Source organism: Calidris pugnax, unplaced genomic scaffold, assembly GCF_001431845.1.
Source record: "Calidris pugnax isolate Ruff unplaced genomic scaffold, ASM143184v1 scaffold42, whole genome shotgun sequence".
NCBI lineage: Eukaryota > Metazoa > Chordata > Aves > Charadriiformes > Scolopacidae > Calidris > Calidris pugnax.
In genome coordinates, this window is record NW_015090920.1 from 224,086 (window position 1) to 242,812 (window position 18,727).

Consider the following 18,727-nt stretch of genomic DNA (forward strand, 5'->3'; position numbering starts at 1 on the left):
TAATTATGAATCTATCAGTTAATGTGCCAGGTCTGAAATTTTTTTTTCAGTATTTTTAAACTTCAATTTACCAATTCTAGTTAAAAACGTATCAAAGATGAAACAGGCTCTAACTTTTCCATAAGTTATCAGAGAGAAGTACTGTTTTCAATGCCCGTATAAAGGTAAGGATTTGAACCTCAACACCTCCTTAAAAACTGGTGCATGACCACCAGATCATTGTGTACCCACCAGGGCTGGCTGGTACTGTCAAGATCAAGTTTCAGCCCCTGTCACCCATTACCATCTTAGGAAACGTAACAATTTGGAAGAAACAGAGGTGCATCTCCCAGTCACATGGAGTACTGGCATTTGCCAGTTCCAGGTTCTCTAAAGCAGGATCCTGACTCCGGTGCTCCTTCATGACCCATGTCCCCTACCACAGCACGGGCAGATTGCCCAGAAACGCAGTAAATGGGCAGAGCTCCCCCATGCTACGAGTAGCTCTTTATCTATCTTTGTAATAGCTTCTTCCTTAGAAGGCAGGGAAGCCACGTTTCACATTAACACAGATTTGCCAAAAACACAGGTGCTAAACTCTTTCCTGAGGCTGGAACCTCAGCAGCATAGAATGCAAGGTAATAAAAAGAAAAAAAAACTTCTTTAAAACATCAAAACTCCTATTTCAATCCCATAATACAAAACAGCTCAGCCACGTGTAGTCAGGTTACACTGTAAAACAGCAGCTTAATTTGCAAAAATATAAGCAGCACACAAATCCAGTATCTGGAGATACAAATATAGACATGTACACACAGAAAAGAGACTGACTTACACTAAAAGATATTTTCTTTGTCTCTCTCCACGGGAAGCGTAGTACAGGTGTGCGGGCACCGTTGTGAACTTCAAAAATAACAACGCCTTTGGAGCACACTCCCAGAAGGATACCTGTTTGGGATCTCTTCTCGGGCAACACGTGATGAAGGTGAACCCCATATTCTGTGAGTCTCTGACATAACTGTACAGATCAATGCAATGAAACTTCTAAGAATAAGTTAAGGCTATTACAAGTTTTTTGTATCTCTATATAAATATTTTTTCTAAAATCCACATATTAAAAAGATTCCTTTCTGCCTGGTGATTCCACTTACACAGTTTACAGATGTTGCAAGAGAGACATGAGCTGCTCTAGAGGGTTCTAAGTCTTGGCAGTATCTCTTCACCTGCCAAACACTCCAGCAAATCAATATAGCGTTTATTAGAACCAAACAATGAAAGCAGGAACCAAGAATGCCTGTGAGCAAATCAAACTTGCACACAACAATTGTTGGCAACAAACTGTAATCATCCAGATTCACTTGTTATTGACACATTTATTAAACACAGAATTAGATTAACACTGCAATTCTGTAATCACATTAAGGCATCACAGCTGCCAAAAGACACAGTTTCACTCACTCCACACTCCCAGTCGTTTCTGCTTTCTCTTCAGTACTGGCATAAGGATTGATGTCATGTCTCCAGTGAGGGAATCTTACTGCTCTCCCCACCCCATCTCCAGTCAGACCAGGTTTAGCAAGGATCAAGTCCCCTACTCTTGTTCGCTGTGGTTAAGCTACAAGAACACTTCTGTCAAACAAGTAACAGCCTTAGAATGGACAAAGTCTACTGAGCGCCTCTTCCATCATCTTCTCAAAGAGACTGTAGAAACACAGTGTGACTGTGAAATTACAGGTTATCCAGTGTCTCAGCAGCAAACCATCACCCCCAAATTCATTTGCGGCCATTGTATCAAGAGGATCTGATCATTATCTCCTGAGCAACAGCAGCAAACCCCATAATTACATTTCTTAATGGGTCCTTTTAGAATAAGTGAAATATATCTATGATTACAGTTTTCCTATCACTTTACATAGTACCTCCACGAGAAAGTCTGCTTGGTAATGCCTCTGGTTTGCTTCATAGCAAGCACTGTTAACAGTATTAGCTGTTACAAAATCCTTCATAATTTGAATATGTAATTTTTTCTCAACAGAAAGGACAAAGGACATCATAGGGTGTGCTGCCTCGTAATCATGGCTTCCTTTAGAGGAAACTCAAGGACCAATAGCTGCTTTTAACTAGTTTGAGCTAAAGCAGGAAAACTACTGGTGGGAAAAAAAGAAGTGAAAGGACCTCCTTCCTATCTATTCAGATTTCTTTTCACTTGTCATGATGTGTCTTTCGAGAAGATCTTTTCAGCTTTCTTCCTTTCAGTATTGTTCAGAACCTGAGCTGGTTTTCTGTGCCTTCACTAGAAGTCCATGGACCCGTATTCCCACATGGAATTTCCTAAATCACAGATTAAGTGAGTAAACTGCTGCCCACTTACCTTCAAAAATTCTAACTCTGTCTCTTTTTCAGATGCACCGACATAAGTGCTATGCAATTTTGGCAGCTCTTCCTTGATGTAGGACAGATCTAACTTCTCCATCACTCTAGCCGGGACATAGTGTTCTAGTCTGAAATATGACATGCCATGCACCTAGAACATGAAAAAATTTGTGATAGCATCCCCATATACTACTTTATGAGCCCAAATGAAGCTTTTTACAGAGAATTGCATGTTACAGCTGAGTAACATATTCAGAATCTCAACCCTGACCCAGAGCTTAATTTCACATATGGTTTCTTCCTATTCAAGCCTGACTCTACTTCCACTGAAGACAGCAGGTTCAACACCCAGATCTTGAACTAGACTCTGCAACTGCCCTGTGTTAGACTAAAAGAAAACTTGCCCACAGCAAAAATTGCCAACAGCCTATCAGCTGAGCTTCCAGCCCCGGGCAGAGCAGAACTGTGAAGTGTGTGTGGCAGCTCACAGTCCATTCTTTAATTAAGCAGCAAGAACACAGTTTCTCACAGGTGAAATTGATTGTGTACCTCTGCCTGGTAATCTCCGTACTCAGCTTGGAGAGCTAGGGATGCAAATAATAAGGCTGTCTCATCATCACAGTGTATCCTGTCTTCCAGGATGTCCTTCCGCAACTGTAGATAATACTGGTGACAGGTCAGCGTATGTCTAGAACAGGAAATCAAAACAAAAACCACAAAACACTCCCATCCCATCTTTGGTACTCTTCCTGTTAGACCAAATTTCCAGCATTTGATTAATATCCAATGTCTGTCCATAAATTTAGGGCTTAAGGGGTTGAAAAAAATTTCATACACTCACTGTATAAGACTGACATCGTCCACAAAAAACTTTATGCGAAAAAACAGAGTGAAGTTGACAAGGGGCTTGTTTTTTTTCTTTGGTTCTTCTTTCCATCCTTCTGGAGCAACTTTGCTTAGCTTTATGTCAGGATCAACGAAGAAAAATTCATTGTCTGCAATGAATGTTAAAGGGAAACACATGGGTAAAAACATTAAAACGAAATATTTTCTCCAATTGGAGGATAAAGATCAGATTTACAATTTTGAAATCTGGTTTTGAACAGTAAGGTTTTCCGTTGACTAACAGTGGCTTTTAAATACAATAACTACTAAGGAGAACATTGAATAGGAGGCACTAAAAATAAATTTTATAGTTATCCTGAAGACATCAGTAAAAAAAAAAAAAACACCTTCTGTGATAGCTACAAAACAGCAGCTAGGGTTTCTTTAAAATTTTAAATTTCTTATCCCATAGGAAATCCAAACTCTGTCATTACTTCCCTCTGTTACTACTTCTGTCCCATCTACATTTCTGCAAAATTGTTCTTACAGCTTTCTAAACTGCCACGAGCACTGGGAGCCTGCCATGGACGGAGCTGCTACGGGCTCTATCTCACCCCAGTACTCTGAGCACGACAGCTCTGCAACAGCCTGTGAGATGTGCTGACAGGAAACTGGGGTCTGAACAAATGAGTTCTCCCACAATGACTTATACCCAGTGTGAAAAAAACGAGTCCAACTTCTGGTCTGTTCTAATAATGAAAACTTAACAGCTCGTGAGCAAATTCTTTTTTCTTAAGGCAACTTCCTCTGTACAATGGGCCCTCCTATACATCCTAACGGGTCTGCCTCCACAAGAGGCTGCAACATCACCCAGGGCACATTAACAGAACTCAGAGCCCTTTCATGCCCTCTGAGGGCAATCAGAGTGTCAGGGTGAAGGCAACAAACAGCAGGGCAGAAAACTCAGCAACCAACGGGAAAAGGCTGCCCAAGATGAGGTGCCATTACTCAGGCAAATGTAGACTTTGATTATGTAAAGTTGTTCTTCATTGAGGAATGTGTTTTGCCTCAATACAAGAGAGCATAACTGAAAGTAAATGCTTTATAGATGCCAGGCAGTCTCTGCTTATCTTTTCTCAACACCATGTAGCTAATAGTTCTTATTCTTATGTACATGTCAACTACATCATATCATTATTCTTACCTCTTAAAGTAGCCAATCCAAACAAGTGATGTTCCACCAAGCCAATATGGGCAACAACCATATCAAAGACATCTTTACATATTGTTTTGGTATCACAGGTCAGCTCCAGCTTCTGCCCGCTTAGAAGCATCACATTCACTTTTCGCCTGGTGTCATCGTTCTTTCCTTTCTTAGTCTGCATTTTGTGAAATAACATAACCCAACATTCACATTTGTGGTAAAAGTGCATTTGTTCATTTTCCGTACTTCCCCTGCCACCAATTGCTGACTAGACTCTTTCTTACCAGGATAGACTTTGGTAGATCCAAGGAGATGAATGGCTCAATTGTCATTTTCACAAACTCAGGGCCGAAGAAATTCTGCAAATCACAAGCATATGAATGAGAACTGTGTTGCTGGAACAACAGACTGTGGCACAGTTAACTCCTGGCCTGAAAATGCCAAAGAGGAACCAAAGCCCGAAACTGGAAGATTGCACCGAATTCCTCCCGTGAGCTGGTAAGTCTAACGAACCTGACTTTGCCAGCGCACGTGCCAGATACCACTGGCAAGCTACAGTGCTGGTGAAGTTACTACTCTGCATGTTCTTCTTCCACTGCTGGGCAAAAAGCCAACACTGTAGTTTTATGTATCTTCCTTTAAAATACAGGGTGTGAGTTGCATATTGGGATCATCTGGGCTTACCTCAGTAAGCAGCTACCTGACATTATAAGGTTTTCTGCATTGGTGGCAATTCTGCCTTGACAAATCTCTGCCTGTGACACACAAGTCTCATCTCCTGAAGACTGAAGTGTTTCAGCCTAATTCTATCTCCTGGGTTCAAGTAGAGAACCTGGCCAATTTCTGTCTGCCTGTAGACAAATAAATGTTCTACTGATTCACCCTCTAAATTATAGGAGGTTTCCTGTCCAAACTGCTACCGGAAGTTCTCTGCAGAATACTGACTTCAACAGCACATTAAAAAGGTGGCCCAAGATTCACTTTTTGAGGGAAAACCTTCATTGGCTACTACCTACTATGTGTAAAACATCCACACCTAAACCTCTTAAGCGCTGAGGGGAAGTCAACCTGATTAGTTAAAGCCTACGTGAACTAAGTGGTCAGTGCGATGGGCTGGAGACACACACAGGCACTGCTACCCTGGACTAGGATAGCAAATTGACTTGAGTTTTGTTCCATGTTTTCCCATCCTTAAAAAAAACATAATAAAGAAATTCAATTCACTGAAAGCAGCAGCAGAGGGCATCAAGCCACCACCACTCCTAAACACCAGCCATTCTGTTTACTTATACCTTTACCTTCCCAACTTGTTCATTTAATAACAATTGATGCTGGTGGTACACGTCCACATTCCACTAAGAGAAATAAATGCAAATCAAAGTGGTTGAAAACATTACAGAATACAGGAGAAAGCAACACCTTACCTTTGTTAGGATGTATGTTGTTTAATCGATGCAATCTTTAGTAAAGGTTGCTGCCTATTTTAGCACCTCTTGATACTGCTTTAGGCTACATAGCCACTAATGCCACCACAAAACCTCACAATTTTGCTCTGTGAGAGTACGTCTTTCCTATCAGTGCAACACCAAACACCTAGCATTTAATCTGTTGATGACTGTTTATGAATCTCACGTATTAGAGTTTCAGTCAAGATACTGCTCTGTTTCAATGAAAATAAGAGTTCACCTGAGATCAGGGCATTACCCTCAGTTTTCTTTGTGTCATGGCTGTTTCCAGGGCTATTTCTCTCAGTGGATCTCTGGTGATGTCAAGCATTGAGGACCTAATTGCATCTCCCGAGTAGAGATTGTGTCGGGACTGCCTGAGAGCCATTCTGGCTTGCAGTTGCATCATTTCTTCTTCCTGATGCTTCAGCATCATTTCTTGACTTATTAGGTTTCCTTCAAATGGTGCTTCGTGTTGCCTATGGTATAGCCAGAGGGGATGAAAGACATTAGTAGGTATGCCTAAGACATTCTGCTGCTTTAAGTACTTACTTAAACACAGAACACAAAAAACTAGTTATCAAATACTACATAAAACACAACATTTATTCAGCAGCCAGGAGGTTACCACTCTAAAGCAAGCCTTCAATATAGAAAACGAGCAAACACACCAAGTTTCTAAAGCTGCCTGTCGCTTATTCAGATGAAAATAAAGGCTCAGCTGCAGCCTAAAAAATACTTGACACTACAAAACCAGTGAACACACAGGAGGAAGAAAAATATTAATGCTTTGGAAATATTAATTTTTCTGTTCTGTGAAAAAGGCACTATCGAAAACATGTTGTTAAAGAAAAGAAAGTGTGCTTTATGTAAGAAAATACTACTCCAATCACTTTCTCTGTAGAAATTCTTTACAAACTCTTTGCAGAGTGCTGTTATTTATTCCCTGATTTTTCCTGAGTGGTAGAAAGGTTGAAATATTTATATAAATACTTCATATGTTTCCACATCCTATATACTAAGTTATGCTAAATATCATACTCTAATGTTTTCATCATCTTATTTTGCTGAAAAAAAAAATCCCTTTTCTTTTAAATTCATAAGAATGGCTTGGTTGATACACAGCTGCCACAAAAAAAAAAAATAATAATTAAGAGTCTATATTAATAATCTGAAGGGAAAGAGGAGTAAAAAAAACCCAAACAAAAACCCCATCAGTGTTTCTGAAAAACACAGCAACCTATGCTCCAGTTCTTTTCTCATCAGGTACAGATCCAACATGTCCTACCAATTTTATTCTCTGTGGAAGGAGAGAAATCCATGTCCTATTTTGGTTGAACAAAAGCCATTTTTTATTTGAAAGTCAGGAGGATAGGAAATACGAAGAAAGGAGAAATCCAAGAAAAAATGAAACCAACTTTCACTCCCCTCCCTCTGTCCCACACTGACAGAAAAACACCTTTAAACCCCAAACTAAATGCAAACTAATCAAGGCTTCTTTAGAAGTCCTAATACAAGGAAAATACCCAATGTTTTTCCTCTATTAACAGAACATGATTTCAATTTTTTTTCCATCTTTTTACAGCAAAGTTTCTAATGAAAGCCAACAGCGTGGACAGTGCACTGCATTCTCTTCATTTTCTTAATACTAAAGTTTCGTTGGTTGGCACACAAAGGCAGCATTACAATCAGAAGAGAGTCCAAACGACAAAACGCCACTAACAGAATCACAGAATCTTCTAGGTTGGAAGGGACCTTAAAGATCACCTTGTCCTAACATGCCACAAACTGAGCAAAACAATGCTGAAGTTCCTCAAATGGACTTTCAGAGAAGATATAATTAGAGAGAGAGGTGTGACTGGAAGGCCATTATCCCTTCTGTGGCACAGGGCTGCCGTAGCACTGCTGCTCTTCTCCCCGCTCCCTCCCTCTCTGCAACAGACTTTATGTGCACAAAAAGGACAAAGTAATGAGAAAGGGCCTCAGACCTGCAGGGACTTGTGCGCAGACTTAGCTTTCCACCAAAAGGAAGGTTATTAAGATCGGCGTATGTGGGAATATTCACAATGAACTAAGATAAATACACCCACGAGCGCCCTTCAGATCAAGGTCTAAGGATGGGCTCCGAAAGAAAATGAAAACAAACACTTTCTGAACATAAATATCTATGAGTTATCAAACACCATATGAAAAAGACAGACATGTTCCAACTGGCTGTATCTGAAAACACTTGCTAAGGTGGAAACCCCTACTGCAGGAAAAAAACCCCGCCTTTTTAATAACAAAGCTCTGGGCAATAGAAGCAATCATGAGTTCCTGTGTAAAGTATTGTCCTTATGTTGGTTTATCATCTTCGTTGACATGTGTTAGTTTCTCTGAAAATGAGAGTGACTGTAGGATGGTTCAGGGAGGAAGCTCAAAAAACCTAATGGTTTAACAATTTTCCTAACTTTGTATATAAGCACTATCACCAACCAGAAATCAGCACACTTCAGCATCCTGGGCACACAAAACTAACTCTGGCTCGATCAGACTGTCAGTTTTCTCTGGAGGGTATCAGCATGAGTCACTCTTTAGGTTCCAGACAATGCATACATCTCTCACCCCACAGAGAGACTGTTGACAGATACAGGTAGAGCTCTTCTGAGAAGTTCAGAATATGCAAGTGTTATTACTCCGACCAAAAAAAAAAAAAAAAATTAAATCCAAATTACATTCCTAACAGATAACATCATAAAAGTCTGCTTCCTATGGCATTTCATCAGACAGGTCCTTGGCTGCTGCTCTGTATTTTGGCTGCTGCTCTGTATTTTCATCAATGTCAGACTGCAACCCAGAATCTCACAGTCACTCATTAACCTGAAGATGGTCAGTGAGCAGTCACCTGGAAGGCTGACTCCTACAAAAGTGGGAAGCAAATTAACTCCTCATCTAGTGTACTTACCAAGAAATGAGCAGGTATTAGATCAGAGAAGGAAGCTGGAAGAAGGGAAGCAGGCAGGCATTCTCTAATGATTAGTGCAGTGGAAAAGCCAGGAACAGATTTAGAAAGACGGATGTCTTTTGGTGAAGTAGGAAGGAGACGGAAATGAAATCTAGTGGAATGAAAAGGCAAGAGAAGGAAGGGATCAGTGTCAGCTGCTGCTCCTAGAGAAAAAAAAACGAAGAAGTAGTAAAGGAACTAAAAAAGGGGACAGACAAAAATAAGGAACACAAGAAGCAAAGAGGAAAAACAGACACAAGTATCCATTGCCACAAGGAAAGCATTCCAAGAAGTTTAAAGGATAACAACAGTCACAGACCACATGAAGGGTTTGAGGGCACTCAGAGTACTACTGAAAAATCCACGGCTTGTGCTGGGGTGAGAGCAGCCAGCCCATGCAGCCAGCACAGCTCACGCTGCCTGGTAACTCTCAACAGTTGCATTGGGGTTTTTTTAGCAGTCAATTTAATATGTATTGAAGTACAGATGGTATCTCTGAACACACGGAAAAAAACTGAAAAATGCTCCCAATTGCTGATAGACCTCAACTCATGGATTAAGTTGCATATACTCCCCTGAACGCTGAAATCAACCAACCAGCCAAAGAAATGTAAACTCTGAGAATTTGCTCCTTGGAACTACTCATTATCAAGAGTTTTACTTTCAGAGCTTATGTTTCTGAAGTTATAAAAGTCATGGGCTTGTGCAACACAGCAAGTTTTAAAGCAGCAACATGCAATGGTCTGGATAAATATATTAAGTTACTTTCCTAGAAATCTCCCTGCTTAACCAGCTACCATCTTTGATGGTGTTCCTTTTCACATTTGTTAGCACTGGAAGGTTTCAACAGCTGTTGAAGAAAGAGCAAGAGCATGCATTGTTTTCCTCTTCAGCGCACATAATTAAGAGCGATACGATCTAAGTATTATGTTAGGACCAAATTCTACTTGTGAATGCTTTCTCACTAAGTCTACCAAAAAAGCTAATAAAACTAGCATTCAGGACTTCAGCCTCATTTTTCTGACTTGGATATACTTAGCAGTTTGGTACTTAGCTTTTTTTTTTTTTTTAAATAAAATAAAGTAAATCTTTTTCACCTTACAAAAATGGGGGAACAGTTACGAAAATCAGTACAGAACTATGTGGTACCCCTACCATGACATTTTTGCACAAGTGCAGAGGGGTACCTTTTAGCAAAGGCACAGAGAGAAGGCCATACAGAAACAGCAGATTCAAAAAAATACTAAGCCTTGAAGTAAGACTGTACAGTTACATACATGTAAAATGTATTACATTGCTAAGCACAACAGGCAAGTCTATGCTGCACTTACAAAACAATGCTTTCCTTCTACATTTCACACACATACAAGTTATGTCCATTAAGGGTACCAGTCTCAACAGAGCAACATAAAGCAAAATAATGTAAAATGAACTATGAGAAAGTATATTCTGTTTTATCATGGCATTTTCACTTGCATAATAGGCCTGATTCATTTACAGCAATGTGACTCCTTTACAAACACACACTACTTTCTGTTTCTGAATCATTTTGTAAATAGAAACAAAAGCTCTCTATCAGCATCTGCAACTTACTGCTGGTTTATTTTGAAGCACAGCTACAGTGCTGGATTGGCAACTTCCCTCAGGTCAAATCACAGAAGAAAGAAGGCTGACCTAGCAGTATTCACCAAAAGAAGGAACCAATGGCAAATAAATTAAGAGAGCTATACCATCATCCTGTACACACAGTAGGCATTGTCTACTTCGGCGTTTTAGCGTGGTGGTAACACAGCATAAAATGGAAAGCAGAAATGTACAGCTCTTTTAACAGGGTTACATGGAACTCAAACCTGTAACCCGAGTCCTTGAAAATTTGCCCTAAAAACCTCACATAGTAGCCAAAATTTTCTTATGTCAAGGCAGGCTGGATTTCCACAGGTTGGTTGGACACCGCAGTTTAACACAGACCCTGTTACATTAATAGATACCATACAGATGCCAACAAAACTGTGTTAACACAGCTAAACGATGCCTAAATACTTCTCCCCTGCAAGAAATGCCTATATATGTATTTCTAAATGACTTTGTATTTTTCAGGCAAAGTGCTCGTAAGAAAGATCACTGAAAGCTGCAAGATTTCAAAGTAACTGCTCTCTTGTCCACCTACACTGTGATGCCCCGAGCCCCTGCCTTACTCAGACCCAGTTAACAAACACAATACAGTGCAAGAAGCAGACATTCATTTATGTTCATCTCCACACCCAAAGCGCGGCTCTAAGCCCTGTTCACTGCACATCACCCCGTGACAAACGGGCGTGGAGGACACACCTGAGAGCCTCGCCACATCACCTGAAACAGCTCCAACCTTCAGACACCTCTAAGTTTCTTTAATAGGCTAGGGCAGGATTCCCATCCAACTTATGCCAAAACCATCAAAATATCCTCAAATATTGAGCACCACAACAGTCTTTCTCCTCATCTACCCCAAACAAAGCAAACTGCTGCTGAGAAGGCTTTGTTGTTGTAATCACAGAATCACAGAATCTTCTAGGTTGGAAGGGACCTTAAAGATCATCTTGTCCAACCGTCAACCTCACTGACAAAAATAGACACCCACACAACAAACAAGGAGCATCATCACTAAACCAGACCTCCCAGCACTACATCAACCCCTCTTTTGAACACCTCCAGGGATGGGGCCTCAACCCCCTCCCTGGGCAGCCCATTCCAATGCCTGAGAACCCTTTCCGTGAAAAAATTTTTCCTAATATTCAGCCTGAACCTCCCCTGGCACAACTTGAGGCCATTTCCCCTTGTCCTGTCGCCTGTGACTTGAGAGAAGAGACCAGCCCCCACCTCTCTACACCCTCCTTTCAGGGAGTTGGAGAGAGCAATAAGGTCTCCCCTCAGCCTCCTCTTCTCCAGGCTGAACAACCCCAGTTCCCTCAGCCTCTCCTCATAAGACTTATTCTCCAGACCCCTCACCATGTAATGAGGGAAGAGGAGGGGAAACAACGTCATATTTTTCCCCCCCTTTTTCACTGACAACAAAAATTAATTTAAATTATTTCGATAAAATATTCCAAGGTGATTCAATGTTTGGTAGAGACTAGACGAAAATTTTCCATTGAAAGGTCAATGTCAATGAAAAGTCTGAAACATTTAGAATGGAAGCACGCTCAAAACCAGATATGGCAAGATACCCTTCTGCCGTATGAAGATGCTGTACTCAGGTGATGTACGAATCCAAAACTACTTTTTAAAGCAATACTGATGAACAGCACTTGAAAAAATAAAACCCCAAAAGATGTAACATTCAAATACACAGCATAGCAAGACACATTTTAAAAAGCATAAATTGTTACTGAATTGGCCTGCCTAATCAAACTACAACAACATAAACTAATAGTTTGCCAGAATAACCAATGAGATGTATGGCTTTTAGCTTATTTTAAAGAAATAAGCATACTATCATTTCCTTATTAAATGAATTAAAAAAAAGGCAAATTAATCTGTATTAACATCGATACTTGCCAGAACTTTATTTTAGAAAAGTATAATAAAAATAACAAATATTAAATATTTCCAAGGAGAACATAGCCCCTGGCCTTCTGATACAGCAACTAGATAGAGGACAACCCAGTCTCCATTAAATATGAGAACAGACTTTGGACTCCTTACTTACCTTCACACCACAGCACATCACAAGGCTCTTACTTCAGGCTGAAATATGTATTTCTGAAATGCTATTTTATTTCAAGAACAACATGCCATTTTTTAATCTTAAACAGAACCCAGGATGGGAATGAAAAATTTGCTTGCAGATTTAGAATACTGTCTTCGACAAAGACAAAGCACTACAAGATATATTGTTTTCACAGGGTTTACCTTGCCCTCTGAGAATTAGCTTGACTTGATGTGGAGATATCGTCAGCACCTGGCAAAGCACCACTGGCATCATCTCTCTTGAAACCTTCATTTCTTCTCACTAGCAAACCAAAAGACAAATTAATACCTGACTGGGCAACGAAGCACACAGAGTAATCCCGTCTAAAAATCAAGGACTTATCAGTCATATGAAATTACTTAGAAAGAATCAGATTCATGTGTTCCACACAATGGCATTACACTATTAGAAAAACTAGCATTATGAAGCTGATTGCAATTTTCAAAGCAATCTCATAGTTTCCCCTGACAAAGACAGCTGCACTCCACAAGTGCAGAAAAACAATACTAAGGAAGGGCTAAAAATAAACCACAATAAAAAAAACACATACACAATTACATAGACAACTGTCAAGGTGGCACGTTAAAGTCTTTGTCAGCCATGACTTGAGACAGGTCTATGGCAGAGACATCACATAAAGCCACTACAGAACAGAAACAGAGCAGGTAGGTAAAGTAATTATGCACCCAGTTGACAAGAAGAGAGTTAAGAGACCAATATATATATTGCTGAGCTCCTCTGTTTAATTTTTGTCCCTGAAATCTGATGACTCCTTATAATTTATCTTTTTATTTTCTTTTGGCAATATACCAGCCTGCTATCCTATTTGTTACAGTTATCTCCTTTGCTGGTATACCTTTGTGTAGCAGCAGCTGAGATGCTGCACTTAGAGCTTGGCTTTGCAAACTACTTCACTTTCATCTCTTAGCGTACCCTTCACAAACAGAGATAGCAGGAGAGCTCTTACAGAACACATTCCAGCCACGGTGATTTAGAAATAGCCCTTTTTGATAGTCATTTCATCGAGTCCAGAATACTACCAGTAGCCAGAAAGCTGCTCTCTCTTGCCTGTACGAACTTAGGAGTCATTGACTTTGGCCTGGAACACATAAACAGCCTGTTTGAAATGGTAAAACATGAAGGGAAATGCATTATAGGAGCCTTGCTACTTCTTATTGATCCTTGGGCTTCTGGCTCAGGAAGTAGGAGGAGGAAGGTTGCAAGGGCAGTGAGGACAGAGAGGCTGGGTCAGAATTCTGTGCGTACAGAATACATACAGTGCAGCCATACTCTTGCTTGCTTTCATTATTTTCATTGAATGCTTTGGCTCGATTACTTACAATGATTCTGTGAAGCGGACTGTTTCATCAGCTGTGCTCTCCTCCTGACTTCACAATTTTAGCATTTCTTTCAAAATATGCTCCGAGCATTTCCTCCCGTGCTGTGCTTCCATTACACAAAGAAAACCCTTCCTGCCATGTATCAGTGAACAACTCTTTGTACCATCTCCTGCTTTTCTATGAAATCAATGGCTTGGAACTTACCTAAATTTATCAAACAGCCTGTACCACTTTTATATTACACTGAACTCCTTGGCCTATAGATTATCAACTGTTTAACAGTAAACCCACTGATATAAAAGGAATTAAACCATGTATGTCCCACATAGATTTTGCAATTTACTATTATTGTACATTAACAACTCAATCATTTTTTGTGCCTCTGAAGACAGCATGCTATATAAAACAAGCACTCCAGTAAAAAGTTAACCATTTCCAGCTAGTCCTACCAAGGTCCCTGCCAGACTGCTAAATGTCACTTCTAGACTGCTAAATGTCAAACTCATTTCAACCGAAATTGAAAACAAACTCAGCCAATTATGCTGAGCTGTACACAATGTTGTAATTACATGAGATCATTTTACGACTTTGTATCAGCAGTAATTATCAAGCCTCCTACTAAAGATTTAACTTCATACTTTTGGGGTCTATTATTCAGCTTGAATGTTCTTCTTTAGGCTTTTTGTTTGGTTGGTTTGTTTGGGTTTTTTTTGGTTTTGGAGTGTTTCGTTTTCTTTTTTTTTTGGACAGGTCTTACCTTGCCTGAAATCTGGTTCCGAGGAAATAACTGACGGACTTTCACTCGAAGTACTATAAACGTCGCTGTGGTAAGATTTGTACCTTCTCAAAGGCTCTGAAAATTCAAATCAGGGTATCAGAAGAGTAAGACAGCAACAGCTCTAACGCAAAAATCAAGCACAAATTAACATTTGAAATTTTCTGAACTCTTTCAAAACATTTTTAAATGCCCTTCTGCGGCTATGGGGATGGAAAGCAAACACTCAGGGGATGCTGTGCAGTCCCATTCCGTGGGACTGGCCTCTCTTGGCTATCCTAACAGAGCCACCTCCTCTGAACTTCTCTCTCATCAACACTTTCAAGTTAAAACTAATATTTAACAAAACCCAAGACAGAGACAACCCATCCCGCAAACAAAACTGATGGAAGCATTTGGTGCACGCCTCTTGTGTAGAAAGCAACCAGAAGGACTTCACGATGAAAAAGGAACAATATCCACAGGGACAACGAAGGAAGTGGAAAATTACAATTCATTCTGCTCATCTTTGACATCCACAACATACGATTATCAATCAGTTAATAAGCCCCTACAGGATATTTAAATAATCTCATAGAACAGCTAAACGCATGTGATGAGAAATCAATACAGCAGCCTCATTTCCTACTCTCAGTGGATTCTTTAAACAACACAGTGGAGTGAAGGACTGCACAGTGTCCACATTTTGGGACTCGCAATGTTCCACTACGTGAGAGACAACTTCAGGTGTCCTTATTTGCAGAAGGCTCTCTCTGGCCTGACTACAGTGCACGTGTATGAAAACACATGTGATGATACAGTGGAAACACACATAAGTGCTGTGAAGAGGAAGTGCAAATCACTACAGCAAGGAATATAAAACGTAAAACTACAAAATGGGGAATACACGAGCAGGTGAGTCTGGATGCTGCAAAAAGCAAGTTCAGAGTTTCCAACTTCCTACATTCAGAACACAAAACTGAAAAATCCTGTGAGAACGATAAACCTGCAGTCAGAGGACAAGCTGGACCTGAAGCCAACAGCACTACTGATCCAGGCTTCCTACAGGAGGGAAAACTGCAAGGAGGAAAAAGGCATGAAAAGCTATACGGTAATCCAGTTGACCAAGACTAAACACTAGTTAATTTTGAATTTTGGAGTATCAGTTTCCAAAACCTTCCTCCTTGAAAACCAGTATTTCCCCTTTTTTCTCCCAGCTCACGCGGGTTGCACCAGCACCGTCCCACCAAACACAAGCTTCTTTACAAAAACTGGGAAAAGCAGCAAAGTGAAACCAACTGCTCCTACCAGGCACTGCAGCTGCCCCGCTCACAGCACAAAGCACAATTAATCCTGAAGACATTTCCCACTACTCCCAGAAACAAGCAGTGCAGCTCGCACGTTTGCAACCCAACCTACAGCAAGCTGAAGAGAATTCACAGGGGGGGCAATGGTGGGGTTACTTCAGTTTTTCCCAATGGCTACTTTCAGCTTTCTGGATTTTACAACAATGAAATCCACTGCCAACCTCGCAATTCCTTGCCTAACACGGGAAACAGAAAACAAATTCAGTGGGTAGCATTTGGAGGAGCATTTTTAAAACGCTCCAAATCCCTTTAAGTGAGGCATCAATCCAACCTTGATACTGGAGCTGCAGCACAGAAATGTTTAACTGAAAACAAATCTCTTCTTTCCCAGTAGTTTTATTAGCTGTAGGTTTTTCAAGTCTGCTAAACTGACTCTGAAGCAAGAGGATAGAAAGGGAACAATAAAATATAAAAAATAAAAATCTGTTTAAAATTTCATGTTATTTTTTTTCCTCGTCAGCAGCCTGGCCTTCCCAAATCACACACAAACTGTGGCTCCATCTTGCTTTTTCGAGACATGAAATATCGCAACACACACACACACACACACAAGTCAACCAGTAAAATGGAAATTCATAATTAAAACCCAATCCAAGTGTTTGTATGTGTTGGTGTGATACCTGATGGGATACTTGACTTCTCTTGCTTCAGGAGTTGGCGCCCTGCTGTAGGCCAACGGGTGAGCTCATGAGCCAAGAAACATAAAACCAATCACCTCTTATCTCAATGTTTTCACAGGTCTCCACATGAGGCTCAGACAGGTTTAAAAGCTATTCTCCTAGCATCTGCAAAGTAGAGCCAGAGATGGAACCATCCTCCTTTCTTGTCACATCTAAGCGAGACCACACAACTTATCCCAGTAACACAAGCAAAGGGATTCTTCTCATCTTCTGGAGGCATTTTACAACCTTTCCACATGGAGCTGCATCAATGACTATCAGCCTGTTCAGCCCAGGGACAACAATTTAAAGGCAATGAAGAAGCTACAGCCTGAAATGCGGGGTAAATCCTCTAGATTTTTCTTTGCTTTGCCCAGTATAGGGAAAAAAAATATATCTATATGTGGAACTGTTTGCTGCTGGGGCATCTTGTCTTTGGCAGCCACCTTCCAGTTCTCTGCTGGTACATACACAAATGTGTATACCCCCTGCACGTCCCCCCAACACAGCACCCCCTCTTCACCAAACAATCTCTTCTGCGACACAGACAGGACAAGCACTGCAGACCTGCAAACATTTGATTAAATTGTAAGTATTGAGACTACAGTATCTATAATGCTTGCAAAATTACCCACATAATTTATGTTGTCTCCTCTCTACCAGCAAATTCTCCTCTATTCCAACATATCATATTATGATTTAACTTCAGAGAAGGGACTTGGATCATGTCCAAGCCAACCTCCTAATTAACTGGCTTCCAAAGGTCATGAAGTCCCAATTTTGGGATCAAGTTGCAGCTGAGCTTTTCATACAGTAGTTTAAAAAATGAGGACACACTTCTAGCCTGTCTGGATGGGAAGGAATGGAAAGACGACATCAATAAAAGCTAAAATAACTTACCTCCCATATTTAAAGTTTTCCTCTGGATTTTTGGTTTGTTGTTTTGGGGATTTTTTTTGTGTGGTTGTTTGGTTTTGATTGTGGGTTTTTTTATTGTTTTGGTGACTGAAGAGAGACTTCAGAACTGATTAACTTCTAGGAACATCAAGCACATGGTAGCAAAAAATCATTCTACCAGTTACCACTGTTAACAATTCAGGGTTTAGATTACAGCCTCAGAACACTTCAAGTCATTTCTTACCTCGGTAGAAAAACAAACCTGAGATTAAGGACACTTTCAGTCCGTAACTAAAATGAATATATAAAACCAGTACTAATGAAAGTTAACACGCAGCAGTGCCCCTATGCAGAGGTCAATGAAGCATTAAAGCTTGAAGAATCTGTGTTTGAGCTGCTTAGTGCCGCAGCGATGTGTCCTCAAGCCCCCTATGAAAGCCAGCAGAGCACAGCCCCACGGCACAATGCAGCACAGAGTAACACAACACACTATTTACACACAGCGAGACACGCAAGCCCAGACAAGTGATTTACAGAAAGCCTCACCTCAGCCAACTTCAACAGAAACCAGAGAACCACATTTAGCCTGGAATTTCATTATCCTGAATACGTGACTCACATTAGATACACAGCTTTTCAAATACACATCATTACAGTATTATTCCTGGCAGTACAGAGCAGAAGAAGGACAGAGAAGACGGCGGAGCTGAAGAGGCAGTCCCACGGCAGGAAGGGAGCTCTTGTTTGCTCTTTGAGGTTTATTGGGGGGTTTCTCTATTACACAAGAGCGTTACTATAACGCTCACTAACATGCTAACTGTCCCTTAGGAGAGGCTGGAACTTGCTTCCTTCACAAGAGTTTAACCAATAAGTTATAGTCATATTTAGTCTTCTTTTTCCTCTTTTAATCTAAGAAAACCTTATCTTATGCAAGGCAGCACAGGTTTAACAGGAAGAACGTCGAGATCTAGAATAAATACCTGGTAAGGATTCACAGAATCACAGAATCACAGAATCTTCTAGGTTGGAAGGGACCTTAAAGATCATCTTGTCCAACCGTCAACCTAACTTTGACAAAAATAGACACCCACACAACAAACAAGGAGCATCATCACTAAACCAGACCTCCCAGCACTACATCAACCCCTCTTTTGAACACCTCCAGGGATGGGGC

General features: G+C 40.5%; 1 protein-coding gene across 3 annotated transcripts in view; it reads right to left on the reverse strand.

The window, feature by feature from the left end:
- PTPN13 (protein tyrosine phosphatase, non-receptor type 13 (APO-1/CD95 (Fas)-associated phosphatase)) overlaps positions 1 to 18,727 on the reverse strand; it is a 129,131-nt gene that overhangs the window by 38,677 nt on the left and 71,727 nt on the right. For all 3 annotated transcript variants that reach the window (XM_014950048.1, XM_014950046.1, XM_014950047.1), the window contains exons 9-17: positions 14,634 to 14,729; positions 12,698 to 12,797; positions 6,086 to 6,305; positions 4,666 to 4,740; positions 4,382 to 4,556; positions 3,194 to 3,347; positions 2,902 to 3,040; positions 2,351 to 2,503; positions 815 to 997 (exon numbers count right to left, since the gene is read on the reverse strand). In XM_014950048.1, the coding sequence (XP_014805534.1) occupies positions 815 to 997; positions 2,351 to 2,503; positions 2,902 to 3,040; positions 3,194 to 3,347; positions 4,382 to 4,556; positions 4,666 to 4,740; positions 6,086 to 6,305; positions 12,698 to 12,797; positions 14,634 to 14,729 (1,295 nt within the window). The remainder of the gene's footprint in view (positions 1 to 814; positions 998 to 2,350; positions 2,504 to 2,901; positions 3,041 to 3,193; positions 3,348 to 4,381; positions 4,557 to 4,665; positions 4,741 to 6,085; positions 6,306 to 12,697; positions 12,798 to 14,633; positions 14,730 to 18,727) is intronic.